General features: G+C 38.3%; 1 protein-coding gene across 1 annotated transcript; it reads left to right on the plus strand.

Annotated features, from left to right (window-relative positions):
* Window positions 1–2304: 2304 nt before the first annotated feature.
* On the plus strand, window positions 2305–2778 carry LOC126779829 (uncharacterized). The gene has a single exon (XM_050503948.1). It carries the CDS (start codon window positions 2305–2307, stop codon window positions 2776–2778), a length of 474 nt encoding a protein of 157 aa, XP_050359905.1.
* The last annotated feature ends 10644 nt before the right edge of the window (window positions 2779–13422 follow it).

Below are 13422 nucleotides of genomic sequence, written 5' to 3' on the forward strand. Positions count from 1 at the left end.
GTCAGTTAATTAATCAGTGTCAGAGTTTTTAGTACGTATATAACATACATGCAAAACGTCTATGCTTATGTATAAATAATATTGCAATATATAAAGGCTTATATATATATATATATATATATATATATATATGAAAATATAATATGGAACTAATGGCTTCTTATGTATGTACACACATACATCCAATTTCTAGTTAATATTAAATAATTATATGACTAGATTTATGGAATAACGTACATACACAATGGATTGTTGGTGTTGGTGGCACATTGACAATATAAATGATGGTTAATATTTCTTAAAACGCCAATGACGCGGTGGAGAATTACCACCAAAATTTCATTTGAAATTAAAAAAGAGAAACAGAAATCGCAACAGTAAAAGGTTATGTCTTTATATTTGAAAATATGTACATTCAAAAACATTAATTTAATAAACTTGAGCGTCTCCAAAATCTTTGCATCCGATTCATATTTGGTCTTCGTAAATATGATCACGTTTCTGAATTTCGTAAAAAGCTCAAGTGGCTCCCAATCCGGCTTCGCAGGAATACTCACATCCTTCAACTTCTGTACTGTATTCTGTTCAATCCGTCTTCTCCTTCATATCTAAAAGAACGTTTTCAATTTCTTAGTTCTTCACATAGCCATAATCTTCGTTCTGAAGAGAATTTGATTTTAAAAATACCACCTCATACAACATCTTTTTATAGTGACTCATTTACAGTCCATTCAATTCGTCTTTGGAACTCTCTTCCACTAGAAGCAAGACGTGCACCAACTATAACTTCTTTTAAAAAAATGATAAAAGAGCACTATCTTGCTTCATGAAGAAATACTGCAATTAAATATTTTATTTATTATGTAAGTATCTATAGTATGTAAATGTATATATTTATAATGTGTATGTATATTATATTATTATATAATTATATATTTATGGAATATTTATTTATGTATCGTATATATACATATATATATTGTATCTATTTTTTTTTTTTTTATGTATTAAATAATTGCACACCCCTACCATCCTATCTCTCTCCTCTACCAAAGGTTGCCTGGAAGAGATCGCTGTTTTAGCGATAAGGCCGCCTATTGTACATTTTTCTTTTCTTTGTTTTGTTTTACTCCTATTATTTTTGTCTATATTGGTGTGCAATAAAGAGTATATAAATAAAATAAATTCTTAGTTATACCAAGTTTGCCTATCTACCCTTCCGTGACGCCACGGTGACACGACTATGATAATATTATCGTATGTTAAATTGTTATAATAATAACTTATTTAGAAGTTAGTTGACTTAAAATTTCAAATAAACTGAGATTTAAATTAAATATTCTTATTTAAAATCAAAATAGCACTGTGGGACCTACATTACCTACCACACGCAGTGTCCATACAAAACATCAAGCATATGACCGTCGCGAGCCGAAGGCGCGCGGTTACTAAAACGTAGGAGCACATACGCCGAGTTTTGTATGGACACAGATAGGCGCGTATTTATATTGTGCCCCCCGCGGCGACGGTGCGCCCCTCACCTCTCGTACAATTCGTAAGAAATAATTATTGTTCTTACATACTCACTCGCTATTGGTAGAAAAGCCAATGTTTTGATTTGTACATAATTTTCTTAAAGAATTTTATTCTTGTTATAGCCCTTCCGATTGGTAAACCGGTAATTAAATTGTAACTCACATTATAATCCAATTTCATTGGTTATAATGTGAAACTTTTTATTGGAGACGAATTTCTGTAAATATTGTTTATTGGTTATTAATAATTTTCATTTTTGTATATATATCTGTGTAAATTTCAAATTAAAATCATTCCACCTGAAGCATCAACAAGTTTATTACGATACTCAAGAAACCTCCGAAATAGTTAGGGAAGCAAGAGCCCCTACAGTGGTGACCTACCGACATTGAGAAAATGGATCAAGATACTGCTGCTCAAGACCCCAAACCTCTGGCCGAGGTAGACCTGGCAGCCATCTCCGTACAGTCACGGATACTACCATTCTGGAGGGACCTTCCACGAGCCTGGTTCATACAATTTGAAGCTGTCGTCGACCCCTTGAAGACGTCCGATGATCAGAAGTTCCGTTACGTCCTGCAACAGCTGCAAGCCACGGACCTGCAACACGTCACCGACATTCTATACGACACGCCGGCTACTGATTAATACATCACATTGAAGAACCGACTACTCGCCGTATATGAAAAATCAGACGTAAAGAACTTCCAGAAGCTCGTCAGCGGTCTACAGCTGGGTGACCAGAAACCCTCTCAATTACTTCGCAAGATGCGAGAACTAAGCGCCGGTATGATTACGAACGAAGGGCTCCGTATCGAGTGGCTTAACCATTTACCTACTCAGATACGCGTTGTTCTATCCGTAAATACCGAGTCATCACTCGACACACTCGCCGCCATGGCCGACAAGATGGCGGAATACTCCGAGCCCGCGATGATCGCCGCTGTATCGACCGCAACAACAACTACGAACGACGCCGTATCAACACAAATAGCAATGTTATCGAAGCAGCTAGAAAAATTGTCGCTAGAAATCAACGAAATACGCGGCCGCTCCACACATCGTCAATACCGTGGCTATCGCTCCCAGTCAAGGCCACGATCCAATTCAAACTCAACAAGAAACAAATCATCTGTGAAGCCCGGCGATGCCACGTGGGAATGTAAATACCATTACCGATTCGGCGATAAAGCGAAGCGTTGCGAATCGCCGTGTTGCCGAAGAAACAAAGCTTTAAACTAGCTCCGACATCGACTACGGCGGACCTCGATGTCCCTACTGCCAGCAACCGCCTATGTATCTACGATCGCAACACTCGAGAACGTTTCCTCGTGGATACCGGCGCCGATATATCCGTATTATCAGCATCAAATTATAGAAGCAATACAAAAATCGAAAACGCCTGCAGATTATTTGCCGCAAACAACACACCTATCAAGACGTATGGCGAAAAAACGTTAAGATTGGATTTTGGTTTACGACGAAACTTTCTATGGACATTCATCATCATCGCAAGGTACATATAATGGTACAGGTAATCGGCACAAACCAAGCCTATTACCACGTACTGAAGCAATATCCAGATGTACTTCGACCCATGTCACTCAAACAACCTTCGAAGCATAACGTCGTCCACCATATCGAGACAACTGGCCCGCCACTCTACGCCCGTCCGCGTCCGCTTCCACCGGATTAGTATAAAGCTGCAAAGACTGAGTTCGAGAATATGCTGGAAATGGGCATCTGCAAACCGTCAAACAGTCCCTGGGCGAGCCCGCTACACGTTGTGAAGAAGAAGGACGGCGGATTACGAGTTTGCGGTGACTACAGACGTCTAAATGCGATCACACTACCCGACCGCTATCCGATACCTTGCATACAAGACTTCACATATCAACTTCATAACAAGACAATATTCTCGAAGATCGACTTAAAAATGGCTTACTACTGGATACCAATTGCTGAGGAAGACGCACAGAAAACCGCGATTATAACTCCATTCGGTTTGTTTGAATTCAACTGCATGACCTTTGGACTACGTAACGCGAGCCAGACATTCCAGCGATTTATGCACGAAGTACTCCGAGGCGTCGAAAACTGCTTCTGTTTCGTCGATGACATCTTATTATATTCCGAAAACGAAGAAAAACACATTGAATTATTACATCAAGTATTACAGTGATTAGAAAAATTTGGCGTCACACTGAAAATAGAAAAATGCGAATTCGGAAAAAGCAAAATTAATTTTCTCGGTTACGAAGTCTCAGCGGACGGAATCAAACCGACTGAAGATCGCATCGAAGCCATTTCAAAATATCCGAAACCGAAAACCATCGTCGAGTTACGTCGCTTCCTAGGCATGTTGAATTTCTATCGAGACTGCCTACCACATCAAGCCGAACTTCAACACGAACTCAACAAATATTTGCACAACCGTAAGAAAAACGACAAAACCCCGATCGAGTGGACACCGGAAGCCGACGTAGCCTTTGAAAATTGCCGTCAAAGCATTTTAAAAGCTTCAACTTTGACTCATCCGCTACCCGGTACACAACTCAGCATCATGACTGACGCTTCAGATCACAGTCTCGGCGCCATACTACAACAGAAAGTAAACAACGAATGGAAACCGCTCGCATACTTCTCAAAAGCAATGAGTGCTACACAACGCCGCTACAGTGTATACGATCGCGAATTACTAGCGATCTATACAGCTGTAAAACACTTCCGACGACTCATCGAGGGATGCGAAGTGACTGTGTACACCGATCACAAGCCACTTGCCTACGCACTACATCGCCAAGCAAATAGTACCGACACTCCGAGAAGAGAACGACAATTACATTTCATTAGTCAATTCTGCTCAAATATCAAACACATACAAGGGGAAGAAAACACAGTCGCCGACGCTCTCTCACGCATAGAAGACATTCAATGCCCGACGATCATCGATTTCAATCAATTAGCCATCGATCAACATAACGACGAAGAACTAAAATCATTACGAAGACAACCTAACTTGAAATTCGCCGACGTCGCGATGCCTGGGATACAGCAGCCAATTACATGCGAGCTGTCTACCGCGACGCCGCGACCGTACCTACCGAGCATTTATCGCTACGCAGCATTCAAAGCGCAACACGATCTATGCCACCCGAGCGTGCGGACATCAAGAAAACAAATAAGTTCGAAATACTTTTGGCCGAACATGAACACAGACATCGGTACATGGACTAAGGCGTGTATTAATTGTCAACGAGCAAAAATACATCGACACGTCGTCACACCCTTAGGCGAGTTCCCGCCGTCACAGCGCTTCGAACATATACACATCGACATAGTCGGACCGCTAAGACCGTCGAAGGATTGTCGATATCTAGTGACTATGATCGATCGCTGTACGAAGTGGCCCGAAGCAGTACCGATACAAGATATAACAGCTGAAAACGTCGCAGAAGACTTATACGAACAATGGATCGCACGTTTCGGTTGCCCGCTGCGTATATCAACGGATCAAGGACGTCAGTTCGAATCCGAGCTATTCAATTCTCTCATGAAAAGATTCGGAATTACAAGAATTCGAACTACTGCATACCACCCGCAATCGAATGGCCAAATTGGGCGATGGCACCGAACCCTGAAAGCTGCACTGATAGCGCGCGAAGCTACAATTCAATGGACGGACGAGTTACCCACCGTGCTACTCGGTTTACGCACGGCGTTACGCAGCGATAACAACTTTAGTCCGGCAATTATGACCTACGGTACTACTCTGCGCATACCCGCGGATTTCTTCGTACCTACACAGTCGAAGATTGACGACGCCGAGTATGTACGCCGCCTCATCGAGACCATGGCAACGCTACAACCAACGCCGCGCTCGCACACGCCGCAAAACAAACCATTTGTTTATAAAGACCTAGCGACGTGTACGCATGTATTCGTGCGCAACGATACAGTTCGAGCTCCACTAACTCCGCCGTACGATGGGCCTTACGAAGTTTTGAAACGCTACGACAAGTACTTCCAGATACAACTGCCAACACGCACGACAGTTGTCACATTGGACCGACTCAAGCCAGCATATACATACAACGAGTCGCCATCGTCTGAGGACCCACCGGTCAGCAGCAGATACCAGGACAACTCTCCGACCTACACGACGAGATCTGGAAGAAAAGTCAAGCCATCCGTACGATTTTCTTGAGGGGGAGTGATGTGGGACCTACATTACCTACCACACGCAGCGTCCATACAAAACATCAAGCATATGACCGTCGCGAGCCGAAGGCGCGCGGTTACTAAAACGTAGGAGCACATACGCCGAGTTTTGTATGGACACAGATAGGCGCGTATTTATATGGTGCCCCCCGCGGCGACGGTGCGCCCCTCACCTCTCGTACAATTCGTAAGAAATAATTATTGTTCTTACATACTCACTCGCTATTGGTAGAAAAGCCAATGTTTTGATTTGTACATAATTTTCTTAAAGAAATTTATTCTTGTTATAGCCCTTCCGATTGGTAAACCGGTAATTAAATTGTAACTCACATTATAACCAATGAAATTGGATTATAATGTGAGTTACACATTTGAAACTTTTTATTGGAGACGAATTTTTGTAAATATTGTTTATTGGTTATTAATAATTGTCATTTTTGTATATATATCTGTGTAAATTTCAAATAAAATCATTCCACCTGAAGCATCAACAAGTTTATTACGATACTCAAGAAACCTCCGAAATAGTTAGGGAAGCAAGAGCCCCTACAGCACTATGTACGTGTTAATATTGTATTTAATACACCTTTTACAATTAGTTGAAATGTATATTTATCTTCTTTGCAAATATTGATATTTGAGTATCAAGTAGATGGTTAATATTTGTCTCTGGTCAGACACTCTCTGTCCAATAAAAAATAATTTATTATAAGGGAAATGGTAAATTGGGTGGTTGAGATGCTAATTTATTCTCTTCAAAGTCCTCGTATAATTATGACTGCCTCGTTGGTCTAGTGGCTTGATGTAAGGCAGACCCCCTCCGGGTCAATTCCCAGGTCGGGCAAATAAAAAAAGCTATTGGGTTTGTCTGTCAGAAAATTCTGAGTAGCAGCCCGGAGTCTGGAAGTTGGAAATGTGTACACTCCCGTGCCTCGGAAAGCACTTAAAGCTGATGGTCCTGCGCCTGAACTCTTTCCGGTCGTATCGGATTGCCGTCCCATCGGATTATGAGAGTTAGGGAATAGGGAGTGCACCTGTGTTTGCGCACACACTTGTGCACTATAATATCTCCTGCGTATTTGGCTAATCAATCTTTAGATTGGCCGCCGTAGCCGAAATCGGTCTGGAGGACATTATTATTATAATTCAATTATAGATTAAAAGAGTCAATTAGTTTCAGTTAGGATTACATTAACACTGTAATCCTAACTGGAACTAATTGACTCTTTTAATCTAATCGTTCGGTGAGACCGACTCACTGTTTATGATCTCCTGGTACATTAACACTGTAATCCTAACTGAAACTAATTGACTCTTTTAATCTAATCGTTCGGTGAAACCGTCTCACTGTTTATGTTCTCCTGGTACATTAACAGCGTAATCCTAATTCTAAATCTTTGAAACTAATAATAATAACATCCTGGGACATTTTTCACACACGGCCATCTGATCCCAAATTAAGCTTGTACAAAACTCGTGCTATGGAAACCAGACAACTGATATACTACATATACTTCGAACGAATACTTCGAACTAGAAAGACGTGTTACAAGCTTCTCTCATTTAAAATTACTTAACTCTTAAAATAGTGGCAATAGTGATTCAAATTAATAATCCTTACATTAAATAAATCTTTAAACAGTGTTTCCAAGAAAAATATAAACGTTTTGTCCATGCGCAAGGTGCTAAATAATAAAAATATAAAGTGGTTTGCTGGATACAACTGAGTGCAGTGATATTTTTTAAACCATCTACCTACTACAATTTATTATACTAAGAGATCATCACGCCAATACAGTACGAGAAATTTAACATATACGTCATACACTCGCTGGTGTCGTGGACACTGCGCGGAAGTAAAGTCGAAGCTCGCGGTGAACCGAGTTCGATTCTCAGCAAAACTACAAATTTTTTTTTTTGAGTCTTTTGCCGTCCACTGCTGGACGAAAGCCTCCCCCATAGAACGCCAACCATCCTGATCTTGGGCAGTCCGCATCCATCCCAAACCTGCCACCTTTTTTAAATCGTCGGCCCATCTTGTCACAGGGCGTCCTACACTACGTTTGCCTAAGCGTGGTCTCCACTCCAACACGTGTCGGCTCCATCGGCCATCAATGCGCCTGGAGACATGACCAGCCCACTTCCACTTCAGCGAGCTAATTCTAAGCGCGATGTCGGTGACTTTAGTTCTCTGGCGACACAAATTTTGTATTTTTACAAATTATAAATTTATTAATACTGGTAGACATAAGCGCCAAAATGGTATTTCTATGTAAGATATGCAATATCAATGTCGCAGTTACTCAAAAAAGAATTAAATGTACGGTATGTTCGCAGCACTATCATACCGATTGTATCAAAACTATTAAAGATCTTTCAGCAACAAGAGCGCAATGGAAGTGTTCATCATGTCTGGAACCGCAGAATAAATTTGCTTTAAGCAACACTAATAATTCAGAATTAGAAGTTAAAAAAACTAGAAAGCAACAATTAGATACAGATGAAAATAATCGCCCTATGTCCACATCAACGTCGCGATCACCTTCCTACTCTTCTCCAGTAGATAATGCAGGTCAACCAATAGTCACTCCAGAAAAAAACAGTCCATCTGATTTTTTGGTACACTGCGAATCAATTATTGAGGAGCGTTTGAAGCCAATGGTACAAACAATTGTGAATCAGCTAAAGCAATCGCTTATGGAAGAAATACGAAAGGAATTAACCGTCGAGTTTAAAAGCTTAGAAGATTCACAAAATAAATTGCGTATGGAATACGATATATTAGAGGAAAAATATAATGAACTAGAATCATTGGCGCTTAAATCAGAGAGCGAACTCTCAGACTTGAAAGCACAAATGAATAAACAACAGCAGTGGTCACGAATGACAAATATAGAAGTAATGGGCCTGCCAGAAACGAAAGGAGAATCGCCGATTAATATCATTGTAAATATTGCAAAGCATGCCAGAGTCAATGTCAAACCTGAAGAGATTGAATTCGCAAATTGAGTGCAGCCGATGCAGCAAAAATCGGGTAGACCTAAATCACTCGTGGCTAAATTAAAAAGTCGCGACTTAAAGGATTCGATTCTATCAGGATTAAGAAAATGCAGGGGTATCAATACGAGTCACATAGGATTGAATGGCCCACCTCGAAACTTTTTCGTCAGCGAACACCTAACGCCCATGAACAAAGAGCTGTTCAGAAAAACAAAAATACGCGCATCAGAAAAGGCTTATAAATTCGTCTGGATAAGAAATTGCAATATTTTTTTAAGAAAAAACGAAAAGGCCCCGCAAAAAACATAAACTCCGAAAAGGATCTATGGAAAATTATGTAGATTTTAATTATAATAACTTAATATTGAAATCTTCTTATTTTGTGGATATTGTAAACTTTATACTAAATTTTCAAAGTTATGAACTTAGACTTCTTATTTTAGTTGATGTGGCGAGGTGGGATTCAATACAAAAAATACATGTCATACTTACACTTACTTACAATTTACTAAGCTACACTACACTAAAACAATCTACACAATTACTTATACTATATTTATTTACTTTTAATCAAATCAATTGTATAGCTGGACAACTTTTATTAAAATCACAACAATTACGAGTAATATGTCTAGAGAAAACATTTAATTTACATTTACAAATTGATAATACTATTTCCTATTTTATCACATTTTTAGAATCATGCAACAATATTTTAAATTTAAACGTCACCATTAATGTTAATTTCAATTATAATTTATTCATATACTTAAGCTTTCCTTTAAATTGCCTATATAAATGATTAATGCTTTACAACTATTTTATCAGAATGTCCGTGGATTGCGAACCAAAACTGAAGAATTTCGTTCAAATATATTAATAAACGATTACGACATCATTCTAATAACCGAAACTTGGCTTACTGATGGCTTTTATGTCAGAGAACCGTGCGATGACAGATATGACGTTTTTCGTACGGATCGAAATACTAGCACATCGACCAAAAATACTGGAGGTGGAGTTATGATATGCGCCAAATCCATATTACAGCCTCAAAGAAGACCAGAGTGGAGTTCGCCCGGTGTTGAATCAGTTTGGATAACAATCCCTAAAAACGTCATGAAGCATAATCAAAGTTTACATATCGGAGTATTTTATATACCACCAGATATTGATCAAGTTAAACGTATTGAGACAGTAACTACTTTTTTGTCATCCATGTTAATACACTTACCTGAAGATTACTTTATAATAGTGAGTGATTTTAATCTTCCCCACACTGACTGGAAGGGAACAGGGCCATTGCACTTTAATCGTGGATCATCATTGTTACAGACCGTATCAACTAATTTTATTGAAACCTGCAGCGGTTTTCACTTGACACAATTTAACAAAATATCAAATTGTAGTAACAACATTTTGGACTTAGTTTTTGGAAATACTTATCTACATGTTCAAAGGTCGAATCAAAACTAGTTGCTGAAGATAAATATCACCCCAGTCTCGAAATTGATGCCTCAGATTTTCTATTAAGAGAACTTAATGTACCTCCTTTAAGTAAATTAAATTTCCAAAAAGCGGATTTTAATGCTATTAATGATACTCTCATTAAGTTAGACTGGCAATCTATTCTAAACGGTAATTCTATTGATGACATAGTTAACAACTTCTATACCATTATTAACAAAATAATAGACGAACATGTACCAAATACCACAGGCAAATATCTTAACCACTACCCCATTTGGTATAGCAAATCTCTAAGACATATAATTCGAGACAAACTTAAAGCTCATGCACGTTGGAAATCATCTAAAAATCCACGTGATTATGATGAATTTTCGCTATTACGATTCAGACAAAAGAAAGCTCAAAATAAGTATTACAACCAATTTCAAACAAAAATGCAGGAGAACATTAAAAAGGATCCAACACGATTATGGTGGTACCAAAAATACTTACGAAACTGTAAGAACGGCTATCCGAGCTCTCTTTCCTTAGGAGATCGTCAATTCAATAATCCTACAGAAATATGCACGGGATTCTGTGAGTTCTTCGAAAGTGTTTTCGCCAAGCGTAATGGTAATGCTTACAGCACACATATCCAAGAGCCTAATACAAATGATACTATTTGTAACCTCAACATTGACAAAGAATTAGTTTATAAAATACTTAAAGACCTGGATATAAAAAAAGGAGCAGGAAGTGACAGAATCCCAGCCATATTCTACAGTAAATGTGCTAAAGCATTAGCAGAGCCACTGTCAATAATATATAATAAGTCTGTCAATGTATTTAGCGCTTTTCCAACGAAATGGAAGGAAGCACTAATCATACCAATCCATAAATCAGGACCAAGGAATAAAATAGAAAATTATAGACCCATTTCCATATTAAATACAATAAGTAAAATCTTTGAAAGAATTGTTTATAAGGCGATCGTACCTATTATCCATAACTCAATACCCGTACAACAACATGGCTTTATGGAAAAACGATCAACGGTAACAAACTTATCATTATTTACTAATTTTGTTTACATGGCAATGGACAATAGAGAGCAAGTAGATGTAATATATACCGACTTTCAAAAGGCGTTTGACAGAGTAGACCATGATATACTAATGCAAAAGCTTCAAGAACTTGGAATCAAAGGTGACTTGCATAGGTGGTTTTGTTACTATATATCAAAAAGGCAGCAAGCAGTTGTTAAAGGTAGTGCTCGTAGTGACTTCATATACGCAACTTCAGGGGTCCCACAGGGATCACTATTAGGTCCGTTACTGTATAACGTATACTTGTATGATATATTTAATTGTTTTAAGCACTCCCGTTTTTTACTATTCGCAGATGATAAAAAAGTTTATAAAGTAATAAGTAGCACATCTGACTGCATTGAATTGCAACGTGACCTTGATAATCTTTCACATTACTACGAAAAAAATAAAATAACGATTAATATTAAAAAACAGTAAAAATAACATTTTCTAGGAAGTATAAAAATTTTGAATATAACTATAATATTGATAACAAGCCGATACAAGAAGTTAAATCAGTGCGTGACCTTGGAATTCAATTAGACTCTAAATTATTGATGGCAGAGCATATAGAACTCATTACTGATAAGGCATATAAGCAATTAGGCTATATTAAACGTATATGTCAATCTTTTAATAATATTGAATGCATAAAAATTTTATATTTTACTTATGTACGTTGTATTCTAGAATACGGTTGTAGTATATGGTCTCCGAATTATATAACTTACAAAGAAAAACTGGAGAGAATACAAAAAAAGTTCATAAAATTTCTTTGCTTCAAGGACTTTAAAGAATTTAACGATTATGTTGATATATGTAAACAATATAATATTGAAACATTAGAAACGAGACGACGACATTACGATATGTATATGCTACATGCAATAATAACCGGAGATATAGATTGCAACGATTTATTGAGCGTTTTGTATTTAAGAGTTCCTAATCGCCGCACACGTCACACAGCACTATTCCACACGCCTGAGCTAAACACTAATTATGCACACAACTCTGTCCTTAAATACTCAGAAATAGATCTGTTCAGCATGTCAAAACTAGCTTTTAAAAAAGCTATAATTAAAAAAGATAAAAATTCATTATAACACACACACACACACACACACACCACACACACACACTCACACTCACACACATACACGCACATATTGGATTCCCACCCGTAAACAGTTTTACTTTTACTACCGTCTTCTAGTTATTAATATGTTTAAGTTACCTGTGTAATCCTATTTTGGTTTTAATTATATGTTATATAATAGTCAATATATCAACTTATGTATAAAAACTGTTGGATTACCAAATAAATAAATAAATACTACTTTTCTTATGTAAATACATATTTATACAGAAAATTACACCCAGACTCAGGACAAACAGACATGTTCATGCACACAAATGCAAACACTGTAATCCTAACTGAAACTAATTGACTCTTTTAATCTAATCGTTCGGTGAGACCGACTTACTGTTTACGATCTTTTAATCTAATCGTTCGGTGAGACCGACTCACTGTTTATGATCTCCTGGTACATTAACACTGTAATCCTAACTGGAACTAATTGACTCTTTTAATCTAATCGTTCGGTAAGACCGACACACTGTTTATGATCTCCTGGTACATTAACACTGTAATCCTAACTTTTTTTTTTTTTATATGTCTGGGATGGCAAATGACTACTCCACCTAATGGTAAGTGGTAGTAGAGTCCAAACGCGACGACGGCCAGTACAGTCGGGAAGAATGTTCTGAACTAGCCGTCACCACCTTGCCGGCCCGCAAGATGCCTCTTCACGCCTCGTTTGAAGGAACCCGGGTTGTAAGAGGAGGAGAACACGTGAGCTGGTAAGGAATTCCATTTTTTGGTAGTGCGACAAAGAAAGGAGTTGCCAAATTTCTTTGTGCGCGATGGAATTGATGTCACAGTTAGGCGGTGACATCGACAACCAGCTCGCGTGGACTTAAGAAGGAAAGCAGGAATTAGAGAGAATAATTCCTCAGAGCACTCGCCGTGATACAGTCGATAGAAAGCGCTCAGTGCTGCTATCTCGCGACGCAATTGTAAAGGTTCAAGGGTGTTTGTGACCTTTACGTCGCCAATAATGCGTAC

The sequence above is a fragment of the Nymphalis io genome, chromosome 30 (assembly GCF_905147045.1).
Source record: "Nymphalis io chromosome 30, ilAglIoxx1.1, whole genome shotgun sequence".
Taxonomy (NCBI): domain Eukaryota; kingdom Metazoa; phylum Arthropoda; class Insecta; order Lepidoptera; family Nymphalidae; genus Nymphalis; species Nymphalis io.